The 15761-nt window shown below is 46.6% G+C and overlaps 2 protein-coding genes across 5 annotated transcripts in view; one reads left to right on the top strand and one right to left on the bottom strand.

Annotated features, from left to right (window-relative positions):
- Positions 1-15761, bottom strand: part of LOC142586053 (ankyrin repeat domain-containing protein 16-like) — a 111595-nt gene that overhangs the window by 31147 nt on the left and 64687 nt on the right. The window lies entirely within an intron of this gene.
- LOC142586056 (INO80 complex subunit B) overlaps positions 5885-15761 on the top strand; it is a 73531-nt gene continuing 63654 nt past the window's right edge. The window contains exon 1 of one of the 4 annotated variants that reach the window (XM_075697315.1): positions 5885-7023. In XM_075697315.1, the coding sequence (XP_075553430.1) occupies positions 6595-7023 (429 nt within the window). In that variant the 5' untranslated portion in view covers positions 5885-6594. The remainder of the gene's footprint in view (positions 7024-15761) is intronic. The other 3 variants (XM_075697317.1, XM_075697318.1, XM_075697316.1) reach the window with 3 other exon arrangements.

Below are 15761 nucleotides of genomic sequence, written 5' to 3'. Positions count from 1 at the left end.
GTGAGGCGAGTCTAGCAGTGCTATTGGAGGAATTAGAGGGCAGTAAATGGGATATAATAGGGCTCAGTGAAGTTAGGAGGCCAAAAGAAGCATATACAGTGCTCAAAAGCGGGCACGTCCTATGCTACCGAGGCTTAGCGGACAGACGAGAACTGATTAATAAGAATATAACTGGTAACATACAGGAATTCTATAGCATAAACGAGAGGGTGGCAGGTCTTGTTGTGAAACTTAATAAGAGGTACAAATTGAAGGTAGTACAGGTCTACGCCCCTACATCCAGTCATGATGACCAGGAAGTCGAAAGCTTTTATGAAGACGTGGAATCGGCGATGCGTAAAGTCAAAACAAAATACACTATACTGATGGGCGACTTCAATGCCAGGGTAGGCAAGAAGCAGGCTGGAGACAAGGCAGTGGGGGAGTATGGCATAGGCACTAGGAATAGCAGGGGAGAGTTATTAGTAGAGTTTGCGGAACAGAATAATATGCAGATAATGAATACCTTCTTCCGCAAGCGGGATAGCCGAAAGTGGACGTGGAGGAGCCCGAACGGCGAGACTAGAAATGAAATAAGACTTTATACTCTGCGCTAACCCTGGCATCATACAAGATGTGGACGTGCTCGGCAAGGTGCGCTGCAGTGACCACAGAATGGTAAGAACTCGAATTAGCCTAGACCTGAGGAGGGAACGGAAGAAACTGGTACATAAGAAGCCGATCAATGAGTTAGCGGTAAGAGGGAAAATAGAGGAATTCCAGATCAAGCTACAGAACAGGTATTCGGCTTTAACTCAGGAAGAGGACCTTAGTGTTGAAGCAATGAACGATAATCTTGTGGCCATGTTTAAGGAGTGTGCAAGGGAAGTCAGTGGTAACTCCGTTAGGCAGGATACCGGTAAACTATCACAGGAAACGAAAGATCTGACCAAGAAACGCCAATGTATGATATCCTCTAACCCTACAACTAGAATAGAACTGGCAGAACTTCCAAAGTTAATCAAGAAGCGTAAGACAGCTGACATAAGGAAGTATAATATGGATAGAATTGAACATGCTCTCAGGAGCGGAGAAAGCCTAAAAGCAGTGAAGAAGAAACTAGGAATTGGCAAGAATCAGATGTATGCGTTAAGAGACAAAGCCGGCAATATTATTACTAATATGAGTGAGGTAGTTCAAGTGGCTGAGCTCTATAGAGATTTATGCAGTACCAGTGGCACCCACGACGATAATGGAATAGAAAATAGTCTAGAGGAATTCGAAATCCCACAGGTAACGTCGCAAGAAGTAAAGAAAGCCTTGGGAGATATGCAAAGGGGGAAGGCTGCTGGGGAGGATCAGGTAACAGCAGATTTGTTGAAGGATGGTTGACGGATTGTTCTAGAGAAACTGGCAACCCTGTATACGCAATGCCTCATGACCTCGAGCGTACCGGAATCTTGGAAGAACGCTAACATAATCCTAATCCATAAGAAAGGGGACGCCAAAGACTTGAAAAATTATAGACCGATCAGCTTACTGTCAGTTGCCTACAAATTATTTACAAAGGTAATCACAAATAGAATCAGGAACACCTTAGACTTCTGTAAAGCAAAGGACCAGGCAGGATTTCATAAAGGCTACTCAACAATAGACCATATTCACACTATCAATCAGGTGATAGAGAAATGTGTGGAATATAACCAACCCTTATATATAGCTTTCATTGATTCTGTCGAAACCTCAGCAGTCATGGAGACATTGCGCAATAAGGGTGTAGACGAGCCGTATGTAAAAATACTGAAAGATATCTATAGCGGCTCCACAGCCACCGTAGTCCTCCACAAAGAAAGCAACAAAATCCCAATAAAGAAAGGCGTCCGGCAGGGAGATAGATCTCTCCAATGCTATTCACAGCGTGTTTACAGGAGGTATTCAGAGACCTGGATTAGGAAGAATTGGGGATAAAAGTTAATGGAGAATACCGTAGTAACTTGCGATTCGCTGATGATATTGGCTTGCTTAGTAACTCGGGACTAATTGCAATGCATGCTCACTGACCTGGAGAGGCAAAGCAGAAGAGTGGGTCTAAAAATTAATCTGCAGAAAACTAAAGTAATGTTTAACAGTCTTGGAAGAGAACAGCAATTTACAATAGGTAGCGAGGCACTGGAAGTGGTAAGGGAATACATCTACTTAGGGCAGGTAGTGACGGCGGATCCGGATCATGAGACAGAAATAATCAGAAGAATAAGGATGGGCTGGGATGCGTTTGGCAGCATTCTTAGATCATGAACAGCAGGTTGCCATTATCCCTCAAGAGAAAAGTGTATGATAACTGTGTCTTACCAGTACTCACCTACGGCGCAGAAACCTGGATGCTTACGAAAAGGGTTCTACTCAAATTGAGGACGACGCAACGAGCTATGGAAAGAAGAATGATAGGTGTAACGTTAAGGGATAAGAAAAGGGCAGATTGGGTGAGGGAGCAAACGCGAGTTAATGACATCTTAGTTGAAGTCAAGAAAAAGAAATGGGCATGGGCAGGACATGTAATGAGGAGGGAAGATAACCGATGGTCATTAAGGGTTACCGACTGGATTCCAAGGGAAGGAAAGTGTAGCAGGGGGCGGCAGAAAGTTAGGTGGGCGGATGAAATTAAGAAGTTTGCAGGGACGACATGGCCACAATTAGTACATGACCGGGGTTGTTGGAGAAGTATGGGAAAGACCTTTGCCCTGCAGTGGGCGTAACCAGGCTGATGATGATGTATAGCACGTTTTTGATCGCATGCTATAGGTTTAGCAGGTGTGGCCATGGTTGAAGTGCAGTGCAAGGTCAAGAAAACAGATATCTATGAGCAGCACCCAAGGTAAACGAGACTCTGGGAAAACTAATGGGAAGCCTGTTGAACATCTGGTTGACCCACTTGCTGGCTCAGGCAAAGGCACTTGCTGGATCCATCAGGCAAAGTATGATAAAGCGAAGGAAGTCATCAACACATCAGAAGGTTTTTACATATAAGCACTGTGCTAAGGTCATAACATGCTAACAAGTCTCAGTGCGCAGGCAGTCCACAACCAAGTACATATGCCTTCTGTTCGGACATTGCTTATTGTAACTAACCAGGATAGAGTGGACAAAAAAAGAACAGCAGCTTCATTAATTTGGTTTCACTGGTATCAACAGTGTTTTGTAAGTGTACATTGCCATACTCCTCAATGGCTTCTTGGGTGACATCAGCAAGGACCAGCTTGAGGCAAGGGGTAATAAAAGTCTTTACAAGCTAAAAATGCATGCATGCATGGAGAGCACACTGTGTCCAAAAAGTAGACATTTCACAGGGTCACTGGAGAAGGAACAGATTATTAACAGTGGGCAAAGAAAGCCTACTAAATACCCAACACTGTTGCCATGTAACAACCTCTGAAACAATTCCTCTTAAAGAGGAAATCATCTTTTTGTATCCATAAAGAGGGCAGATGGGCAAAGCCCCTTCAGTAATGCTGCGAGCTTCAAAAGCCCACTTTGCACATCCTGAATACTTCCTCCTTACGACTTTGCTGGGTGCAAGCATTCTACTGTCCAAAAGCTGTCATTGAGAGCACTGTTGGTTTGGTGGCAATACAGTTCAAAAGGAATTGCAACAAACCTCCCTTCCTAGTTAGCCTGGATGCTCACGGTGCTTATGAAGCAGCACCATGAGGCAAGCAGGGTGAACGGATGCCTCCAAGCCCTTGTTTGTTTATCACACTGTTCTGTTAGTAACAACCATGAGACTTGAAACCACCAAGCTCATGTTCGGCACTCGCATGGTTACTGCAAAGGATCCATAAAAACAGAAAACTCAAGGAAAAGGACAAAGCACCATTTAACACTTAGTATTGCTGCAGCCCACTCCCTTCTTTTATTTTGTCTGGTCGTGCTACATCTTTTTACTATATATAGGCATGAACTTAGGTGATGTCCCCAATCAGTGTCTAATTTTTACATACACTATGTGCTGGTTCAAAGAGGCTCGAAACACTGCAATAGAAGCTTCAAGTAGAAAAGGTGCCTGGAAGGAAAAAAAAAAAAAAGAGCTGTGCTGCAACCATCTCGGCAATCTTGTCCCCTTAATAAAAATTGATGCTTCCATATCAACTTGAGCCCTCCAGATTACAGTAAAGTACCAGTGCACTATGAACTAATCAATTCTCAAAGAGCATGCGCAGTCGAGCCAAAATCATGGGCATGAATCCGCATTATGCTCCTGCATTGAAGGTGAATAATGTTACAAAATGGCGAATGTACTTTAGTAAGCTTCCCTGCAATATGAATTTGTAATGTACAAAGGATTGTCAGCGAAGCTTACCACGAGCACAGATGCACTTGCAAATTATGTCACAATTGAAAATAATGAGCACAGTGCAAACCTATGTGCCCTTTCCACTCTTAATATGCTTTACTGCACGATGCTTATTTACACCCCTGTATTGCGGTGTAGCAAGCTACAAAAGAAACGTTGCATAATCAGGCTTTTTACGATTATCTTTCTCGCAATACACTAATATTTCGCGGTGAAGCCTAAGCAATGTACTGCGGTGAAGCATACTATAAGTGAAAAGGGGCCACTGTCACTGGACATAATAAGAGTTCTTCAATTATACACTCGCGCACCCGCCGCCTCTCAGGTCGCCTAAGTGGACATACTATGCTGGCTGATAGCGGCCCCCTCCCACTTTTAGTATGCTTCACCGCGTAACTAAAATGTACTGCGGCGAAGAAGCCGTACATTTGCATTGAGTGAATAAACAAATGGTTTTTACAACAGTATAGAAATAAACGCGCACCATGCATCAGTCTACCACACGGAAGAGCGTCGCAACATACGGCAGCTGATTCACACAGGCCGTGTAGCCCGCTTATCAGTCGTAAAGGGTATTATGGGTAATTCAAAATTTCAGACACATTGTTCATGTTTACGTTCGCACTCCTTGCGTAATAAGACTCCCAAAACTTCCACAATAGAACGTAATTTACAACACACGAACGCAAAGAACACAGACATATGTCTCGCTTTTCACACGGCCGTCATGCAAATGACATTTAGAGCGAAAAAACGAGAACATGCTGTGTGTTAGCGTCATAAACTTCATACTAGGCAAGGAGCTAGCACACAATCCCGCGACAGCGGCTAATGAGACCAAGACGGGAGCACATGTCTGTGAACGCGCAAACGGAGCCCCTAAGCCACTCTGCTCCTCCGCCGCCCCCGCTGCACGGCTGCACCACTTACCCCAACCTTTCCTTCCCATATTCAAGAATCTCCTTCTCTCTCTCTCTCTCTCTCTCTCTCTCTCTCGTTTCAAGCACAGCACACCAAACACACATTCAGCGCTGAACAGTGGGCGGTCGACGCAGTTGCATTTACATGACTTGCAGCGAGCAGCACATCCCTCGATGTCCGTTAAGCAAAGTCAGACACGGCAACGCCACATCGCGGTTCGCAAAACTTCGCTGCCAAGGTGCTAGGCCACTTCGATATTTCAACTGTCACCAGCGCGGGGTTCTCAAGAAAGCACGGGTCGCACAACGCAGATTCTGTACTGCCAGAGCTCACCGAGGCCAAAGCCGCACTGCCGCACCGCCACTACTCGCCGCTTTCCGCCAAGTGACACAGACCCTACAACCAACACACAATCACATGAGCAACATTGAACAACGCGCGGTCCAGAGAACGATCACGCCGAGAACGAACACGCCACCATACGCCACTACGGCGTCGCTCGGCGCCAGCATCGCGGCTTCTCAAAAATCCCTAAACGATGCTGTCCCTAGGCACCTAGGATCAGGCCACGTGAGGGATTTTTGTACGACAAATAGACGCACGCCCATCCATCCGCCGTCTTTGAAAAATCCAAAGGAAGCCAAGCCAAATTATCATATTTTTGTTATTGGGGTGAGCGCGCCGAGGTGGTTCATGGTGTTCCGTGGTTTGTGTAGGGAAAGCGTTGTGTAGGGATTCTGTGACAGTTGTTCTATGGTGGTTCTTCATTCTTTGACAAGGTGGCCATGCCCTTTTTCGATAGGGGTTTTCGGCTCTTCGGTGCATGTATAACCCTTCCATCCGCGCGTCACCGCCGTATGGACGGGCTTTAAGTGCATGCAGTCCGCAAGAGCCTAGAGCATCTGAAGTTAGCCTTGGAGACTCGTTTTTTCTTGCCCAGAGCGCGCAAGGCAGGCAAAGTCGAACAGGCGCACGTAGAGGTACGAGCTGTAGGTGTTCTGCGGTTCGCCGGGGCGTGGCTTTGGGCACCAAACGACGACGGGCACATCGAGGCACTTTACCTAGGACCCCAAGTGTGCATCATCGAAACCGCCTGTCAGGATTTGCCAATTGCTTTGCATGCCGTAATGTGGTCGTAACCACTGTGACTGTCACGTTTAGTATCACGTGAGCCCAACCAGGAATGCAGTAACCTGTGGTTAGCTGCAGGGATATTATTTGGGCATTGTTTGAGTACAGCCACAGAAGGAACGCTACAAATGCTAAAGGTATCTAATTCATTGGCTATGAGCGCTCTCAACCGCTAACGTCTGCTTCGAGTTCAGCAGCTCCAACAAAGGCCCGCAATGATGCCGAAGAAGAGAGAAGCCAAGGATGAAGACGTCGACGTGCTTGGTCTGCTTCCACCGCACAAGCGGCACAAGAAGCACAAGCACAAGAAGCACAAGCGCAAGCGCGGCGGCACGGATCAAGAGGAAGAAGCTCCATCGCCGCCCGCGAGCCCGCAGAGTGGAGACGGCAGCAAGCCTGCATTGAAGCTCAAAATTAAGATCGGCGGCCAGCAGGCGCTGGAGAAGAACGTGACTAGGGCGGACGAGCCGAGTAGTCACAGCGAGGACGAAGAAGAGGCCTGGCTCGAGGCCTTGGAGTCTGGTCGCCTCGAAGAGGTAGACGACGAGCTCCGCAAGATGAAGGACCCTACGCTAATGACAGCTCGGCAGCGGGCGCTGCTGGAGAGCAAGTCGAAGGACAAGGACGAAGACGGCCCCGTTCAGGTACTCCATCTCCCAGGTTTTGTTGCCGTTGAAGAGAGAGAGAGAACTTTATTGAGTTTTAGGGGTGTATTATAGACCCTCTGTCCAGGGTATTGCTTGTTGCATGCGCCAGTGCCGATTCGATGAACGCAGCAAGGAACCGCTGATCTTGTATCTTATAGGCCACCCGGCGTTAGAATCAATAAGAGTTGGGTTTCTCAGGAGGAGTGGTGGTGGCGCGGGATAGCAGTGCCAGAGCATGTGTTCTGTGTTGGAGTGTTTATTTATTTATTTATTTATTTATTTTAAATACTTTCAAGGCCCGTAGGCGCTACAGAAAGGAGTGGTACATATACATAGAAAAAAAATGCAGATGAGTGAATAAAACATTTGTTAGGTGGCATGGAAAACAGCAGTCTTGAACCCCGATGAGTCTATAATAGTAGCGACCGATGCGGGGAGGTGGTTCCAGTCATTGCAGGTGCGAGGTAAAAAAGGATAATAGTATGCGTTCGTGCGACAAGATGGCACCAAAACTTTATGAAGGTGATCGCTGCGGGATGAAAAGTAGGAAGGACGAGTAAGAAGTTTTGCTTTTAATACCGGGTTGTGGTAAATCTTGTGGAAAAAGCAGAGGCGACTGTATGCACGACGTACTGAAAGTTCCGGTATGTTAAGGGTTTGCTTCATGAGTGTTACGCTAGCATGACGAGAGTAATTAGATAGAATATAGCGGCACGCGCGGTTCTGAATGGCTTCGAGGGAGAGGGTTAGTGATATTTGAGGGGGATCCCAGATGGCCGAGGCATACTCTAATTTTGTTGACTGCAGTGTTTACATTAAGGCGGTGGCAAGTCTGTTGAGCCCCAGATACGGTGGCATTTAGGTGGCGTTGGTTCGTGCATGTCTTGTGCCATACCTGCATTGTAGAGCATATTTTTGGAAAGACTAGTTTGGGCTTCTTACTGTTTTAATAAAGTTCACCATGCATGTATGTGAGACAAGACGTTGACAATTCGTGCTTCTTTCCGCATATAATACCTGGCAACATGTGGGACATAAGAGAAAAAGAATAGCAGTACGCCAAGTTTGAACAGCTACAACTTTTACAGACTTATGTCTGATTTTCCGGCGCAAAAGCAACTAAGGCTATTTTGCACCAAGCGAAAGGTGTCGGTTAAAAGCAAGTTCATAGAGATTAAAATTATTGTTGAAGTCATTCATTATGGAGTGTTAAAGTAAAATGAACTTGAAGCTCGTGTAGCATTTGTGCAGATTTCAGAAATTTGATGACATTACTAAATTGCATGACAGGGTGGTCCCCAATTATGAGTGCCAGGCAGCCTTTTACGTACTTAGTAACAAGATGGAGATAAAATGGGAGGACACAGCACGACCGATAACTTTCTACAAATGGTTTATTTGAAGGTGAGGCATATATGTCGATACGCAAAGACGGACTTAAAAGATTAATAATTGAAGCAACAGCAAATAGAAATTTGGGCACTGACTGTGTAAGCACCCATCCCTCTCTGTCAGGAAAAGAATTATTTTTGATTGTAAATTAGTGTGCACTGTGATAGTGTCTTTCTCGACACTATATGTATGTGAATGAAAAACAAACAGCTAATATTTCTGTGCATGGCATTTGCAATGCCATATGTGCCTTGGTTTCGAATGAACCATTTGTTGAGAAAGTTAGCGCTCATGTTGTATCCTTCCTCTTTGTCCTTGACTTTTCAAGTGTTCCCGTACCAGAACATCAACCTTTGTCAATCTCATACAGACCTGCCAAAAATTGTAGTTTGTGCAAAAAGTAAAATTTTCTTGAAAAATTTGTTTTGTTACTCAAGATGCAGAGTATCAAAAACTCATTTCCAGACTTCCATCTGTAGGAACGCTGTGAACACACCTGTGCCACAGACAAGCATATATTTTATGTTACCAGTGGCTGAAACTTCTGTTGGTCTTATATATTGGTTCTATTGAGGGAGTGGCAATGCTGTGGGGAGTACTGAATAATCAGGCAGCTCTGGAAAACCAGTCAGTGACTATACCGCTGTACTTTTGAAATCAAGGACACAGATAAAAGTTGAATGTTATTGGTGTTATGACAATTGTAAACAAGTGCAGAAAATCTGGCATTTCACAATAAAATTGTAAAAGCTGGAAGGTATACCCTTTCCATGTAATACTCTTAAGGTACAAGAATGTATGATGAGAAACAAAAAGCATGGACTTCTGATGCTCATTCTGAGAAGTGGGCAAACTATACTTGTGCTGTATAATTAAAATAAAGAGGCACAATATTGCTGTGAGCTATACTGTAATGGAAATTCTCGTTCTACCCTAAGAGGAAGTTTTAGTATGGGGCCCAACTTTGATGCCGTCTATTGATATACATGTAAAATTCGGGAATGCTTTTCTGAGGTAACCCCTAAACCAATTTTAATAGGATTCATTGCATTTGAAAGGGAAGTCTAGTGACTGTTGGAAGCGGAATTTCAATATAGGATGTAATTTGCTACTAAGATTACTAAAAATGGGAAAGCTTGAAAAAGCATGAAGTTTACAAATCTAATTCTGCACTAGAAACAGATATTGCTGTTCTATAAGCTGCATCCATTAGAACATCCATGGGGGACAAATTTAATTTGCAGTACTCAATCTCCGAGCTGCATAATCAAAGGGTACTGAAATCTGCTACATCGTCTGGCACCTCGCTGGTGATACCAGTACACCTAAGCGCCGCCTCGAGACTTTTGTCACCTTATACAGTCCGAGATGGCATCCTTTATCGACATACAGGTGCCTGTAGCCATGTGACTATCCATACTTTTCATGTATCATGATGCCCCCTCTGCTGGCCACCTGGGCCAGCAGAAGACTGGCATGCACGCCGATGTCTACCTGTATGTGACATCCTGCACCACTTGTCAAGCTCGTATGGTCGTTGAAACCCACAACCTATGCCCTTACAACCAATTGCCCTTCCTAATGAACCATTCAGTATCGTGGGCATTGATCACATGGGCCCGGTTCCTTGCAGCAAGCATGGCAACTAATTTCTCATTGTGGCCACGGACTACCTGACTAAGTAGGTAGAAGTTTGAGCCATCCCTGATCCTGCAGCTGCTCATGTCAAGACATCTATTAATGAGTGCCTCATATTGTCATGACTAAAGGCTAGCAAGAGAACAGAAGAAAATTGAGGGACACGAGCAGTGACTATGCTCCCTTTGAAAGAAGACGAAGTTGACGCATCGGCTCTTGTGGTCTTTGAATACAGAGCTGGTTTTTGTCCTGTTTTTTTGATGTCACAACACTGATGGAGGTGCTGGACTTCAACACCTAATGCTCGGGACTCCTCTGCGGAACGGCCCTTCCAGTCCGAACCCACAATCAGTTCTGGCTATGGATACTCCTGTCCACCACTACAGTCGCCGACAGCGAGGTCTTAGCCCTGAGGTAATGCCCTTGGAACTCCCCCAGCCAAGGAGTCTGTCTGAAGAAATTGCAATGGCAGGCACTTCACAGGTGACTGTTGAGCACCCTTGGATTCCAGAGACCTTCCACAGTGATGTTTTTTAGGGTGCTGAGGATTGCCTTGAACAATATGATAAAGTCACCAAGGCGAATCATGGGACCTCGGAACAGAAACTCTCGCATGCATACTGCGCCCTGGCAGAAAGCGCTTGTGCATGGTACGGGAACCGCGAATGCACTGTCTTCCTGGAATTAATTTCGGCAGCAACTTTCGGATACCTTCGTTAACAACGATCGTCGCGAATCGGCTCAGCAACTCATCAAATCATGGATACAAAAACCGAATGAGAGCGTTGCCATGTTTGCGGAGGACATGACCCTCCTCTTTTGCCGAGCTGACCCCGCGGTGACTGAAACAAAGAAAATTTGACATTTGATGCGAGGCATCAAGGAGGCTACTATGATCAAGCGAGCACTTCAACAACGGTGCCACCAGTGCGACTGACTGAGCAACGCCTCGATCAGCACCTCTGCACTGACTGTCGGCAGTGAGTGTTTCCTGCGTGAGCTCATCCGCAAGGTCATTTGGGAGGAGCTTTGCAACCTTGTGGTGACTCTGCAAGAAGCTGTGGTGGCTTCTGTCGCAGAGGTTGTACAGCAAGAAATCAGGCAAGCGTTTTCTTTGCCCAAATTGCTACCAGACCAGTGGACGGCCAACGCATATGTACTATGCGTTGGCCGTCCATCATCCAACCCCAGCGCCGCATAGCTCGTCATCCGTGCCTCGTCCTTACTACGAGTCGTTGACCCCTCCATTCCACCTGCCATCGTTGCTGACCCCGCAGCTTAATGTGCCCATGGAAACGCCATCCTACTACTCTCTGCCAACCACTCCAACTTGTTTGCAAAGGCCGCCCATCAGTTGACCACTTGTTCGCAAGACGGACTTGTTACGCTGCGTCGACCAACGTCCACTTTGCTTCCATTGCGGGGAAGCTAGCCATATTTACCCTTTTTGCCCGTATCGTGGCCTTGGATACCAGATTTTGGCAACCACCTTCCCTCGCGCTCGTTGTGACAACTGACGCAACACCAGCGTATCCACCATATTGTTGACCCCGCTCTCCGTCACCTGCACCGAGTACTTCATTGCTCCGTTGCAATTATGCTGATGTAGTCCGGGCCAGGCCCCCTAGTCCTCGTCAGGGAAACTAAATGCAGCAACCTCTAGGGGGAAGGTTGCAGCCCGTCGAAGTGCTACCACGCCCCCAATGCTATCAGTATGACTGGACGATACATCACCGACCTCAGTAGAAATCGTTAGCAGCGTCCTCGCCGTTTACATAGGCAGACGCCAAGTGACAGCGTTGGTAGATACTGGCGTGGACTTCTCTATGATAAGCCAAAAACTCACTGACTGCCTTAAAGGTCAAGGCTTCCTGAATGGGTCCCCACATAAGAACTGCAAAAGGCCAGTTGATGACGCCCGCAGGCAAAGTTACTGCTAGAATTAATATCAGTGCCTCGACCTTTGTTGCTACTTTTGTTGTTTTGCTGGAGTGCTGCAAAGACCTGACCTTGGGAATGGAGTTTCTGCATGAATACGGCATCGTAAACATTCCAGACAGGTCGGTAACGTTTAGCATGGGTCTAGCTTCGGTTGTATTCTGTACAGAGAAGCGACGTAGACCTTTACGCATCGCCGATGATGTGACCATCCCACCGCGCTCATGCACCCTTCTGTTGGTGACGTGTGACGTACTGAGCAACTCCTACGCTGTTGTCGAACAAATTCTGGCATTGCTATTCAGCCATGGCATATCCATTGCAAGAGGCGTTGTCAACATTAACTGTGGACGCACAGTTCTCATAACAACTTTAGCCAGAAGCACCGGCATCTTACAAGAGGTATGACAGTCGCGTATGTCAGAGAGTTCACTCAGGTCACAGACTGCTTCACTGTAGAGCAAGGCGATTCCACCAGCCTCCCTCCTGTGCCTTGAAATCTATCCACCAATGTTGGCCCAAGCTTGCTGCCTGTGCAGAAACAAGGCCTCCTGGAGCTTGTACATCAATTTCAGGACTGCTTCTCGTCGACATCGAGAGTTGGTCAAATGCCATTGACCAAACATCGAATTATCACTGATGATACCGCCAGGCCCATAACGCAGAACCTGTATCATGTAGCCGCACGGGAATGCGAAGCCATAGAAAGTCAGGTAAAAAGAATGCTTGAAGATGATGTTATTCAGCTGTCGAAGAGTCCTTGGGCATTGCCAGTGGTGTTAGTAAAAAATAAAAGGATGGCAGCTTGCATTTCTGCATTGATTACTGCAAGCTGAATCAGATCACCAAGACGTTTACCTGCTACCTCGTATAGACGATTCCCTCAACAGACTGTGACATACACATTATTTCTCGTCAATGGATTTAAGGAGCTGGTACGGGCACATAGAAGTAAACGAGAGAGCTGATGAAGTTAAAAGATCCATCAGGACGATTGGCGCGCTGGAGCCTTAAGTTTCAGGAATTCGGCATGGTTATTGTCTATAAATCAGGAAAGCGGCATAGGGATGCCAATTGCCTTTCTTGCGCCCCATTTGAACCTGACGATGCAGCATTTGTCGGAGTTGTCAATTGCACAGAAGCAATTCAACGACCGGAATTGCAATCCATTATTACGTTTCTTGGAGGGTCAGACTTCGGTTGTCCCAAGGCTTTTTGCAAGAGGACTACCATCATTTTGCTCGTGTAACGACGTCCTGTATAAGGTGAACTTCTCTCCGAATGGACACACCTACTTACTCATTGTCCCAAGACCTTTTAGGAGTAATATAGGCATGCCATGATGATGCAACATCCGGTTATTTGGGCTACACACGAACACTGTGCAGAGTGAGGTAAAAATACTATTGGCCGAGACTCACGGCTACTGTTCAACAATATGTCCGGACATGCCTTGAATGCTAGCGGCGAAAAGTGCGAGCGATCAAACCAGCAGGCTTCCTCCATCCTGTTGAAGGACCTGAAACTCCATTTGCACAAGTAGGAATGGATCTTCTAGGCCCATTCCCAACTTCCGCTGCAGCTCACAGATAGATTATTGTAGCCACAGACTACCTCACTCGCTACGCTGAAACCAAGGCTCTGGAGCAGAGCATGGCAAGTGAAGCAGCCCGATTTTTTAGAGAATGTTGTACAGAGGAATGGTGCTTCAGCAGTAATATTAAATGACAGAGGAACTACATTTGCAGCCGAGCTATTGGACAGAGTATTAAGACTTCGTGGAACAGCTCACCGACGAACAACGGTGTACCATCTGCAAATGAACATACTGGCAGAATGCCTGAATAAGGTGCTCGTGGATGTGCTCTCCATGTACGTAGATGTGGAGCACAAGAACTGGGATGAAATCTTGCCGTACGTCACCTTCACATACAACACGGCTCAGCAAGAGACAATACAAATGACACTGTTCTGTCTCCTGCACGGTCGTGAAGTCACACAACTATGCTAGATGCAATGCTGCCACATGAATGCGATGGCATCGAAATGGATGCTGAAGAAGCCTGACAACTTGCTTGCATACATATTCATAGGCAGCAGGATTACGAGTCGAGACACTATAATCTTCGTCACCGACCAGTCTCCTACGGGCCCGGAGGGAGAGGTTGGGTTTGGACTCCCATTCGCCGTCGCGGACTTTCGGAGAAACTATTAAGGCACTACTTCGGGCCATATAAAGCTCTTCAGCGGTTCACTGATGTCAACTATGAGGTTTCTCCCGATAGTACGCATTGCTCAAGGCGTTGACATCTATCGGAGGTTGTGCATGCGATCCGGATGAAGCCCTATTTGTCCGAGTGAATTCACTGCACCGCAAGCATGTCGCAGTCTTGCTGCCGTGACGATAAAGCATCGGGACGACGCTTTCTAGAAAGAGAGGCTAACGTGACGACTAAAGGCTAGCAAGAAAATAGAAGAAAAATTGAGGGAAACGAGCAGCAACCACACTCTTTTTGAAAGACGAAGTTGGTGCGTCGGCTCTTGTGTCTCTGAATACAGAGCTAGTGTCTGTTTCTCGCATCCTGGTGCTGCATCCTGTTTTAAGGCAAAAGCCTTTAATGGCTCATGCTCGCGGCCACGGAGGCATCTGTTTGCAGAACATTTCACACTCCGCTAGGAGGCGCTCGTGACATAATCAGAGTGGCGCGCGTACTGCGCATGTGCCCAGTAGATGGCAGCACCCTTGCGCTCCAAAACTGCGTTGGCAGACTCCTCGCTAGCCGAGTCAGTCGGATGTCTCCGAAGCGCGCTCCCGTTTCTCTAGCAACCCAAGCGTGCACACGCTGCCAAACGAAAGTGCCAGGTACTGCAGGCTCAGCGACAACATTCGAGTGGAAAGGAACAGCGTTTCCCAGAGTCTCCCAACACGAGAAGGTTGAAAGCCAATGAACGGATGCAACTGAAGCGACTCAGCCGGTCTCCTGGGACAAAGGTTAAAAAGGCAGAACGCAAGTGACAACAATGGTTGGCATCAGAAGCACAACCAAGTACATTGGAAAGGGAGGCACCCATTCCAAAATGCCCCGTCACACAACTGTGCTGTCTCCGAGACTGCAGTTTGCTGTAGCGACCAACTACTTTAACAAGCATTTCGTTCAGGACACGTTTGGTGCTACATGCTCTGTATGTGATCGCCTATGGTTTACTAACGACTTGGCTAAGGCCCCACAACAGAGCTATGAACTTCTGAAGGAACATTTCCCTGACAGAGACGTTACTGCACTTAGCGTATGCTGTACGTGTCGCCAATCATTACAGGAACCCAAGATTCCAAATTTCTCAACGAGCAACGGCTACATCTACCAGTCGAATAAGCCAATAGATGATTGAATCAACATCACAGTGCATTGAAATCAAACAGAGTAGTTCAGACAACAGCAACAGAGGTAGTCATAGAAAGTCTTTTGCCTACTGCAGTTTAGCTCAGCAAAGTGCCCATCCATCTCTTTGACGTCATGACAATATTCCGGCATAACTGGCAAAGATGCCAATTTAAGACCACGGCACAGCATTTATGTCGCGTGCCTTCAATACTTCCTTTTCCAAATGTGGAATACGAGACGTTGCAGTGTCCTCTCAGCATCCATAAACAAATGGACAGGTCGAGTTACCCAATTGCACCATAAAAGACAATTTCTTCCTACGTCTGTCCCACACATGACGATTGGGATGACATCGCTGTTGCGGTTTTCACTCCAAACACGTGT

Source organism: Dermacentor variabilis, chromosome 6 (genome assembly GCF_050947875.1).
Source record: "Dermacentor variabilis isolate Ectoservices chromosome 6, ASM5094787v1, whole genome shotgun sequence".
Taxonomy (NCBI): Eukaryota; Metazoa; Arthropoda; class Arachnida; order Ixodida; family Ixodidae; genus Dermacentor; species Dermacentor variabilis.
Note: the sequence above shows the minus strand (reverse complement) of the source record. Positions and strands in the feature narration are given on the sequence as shown.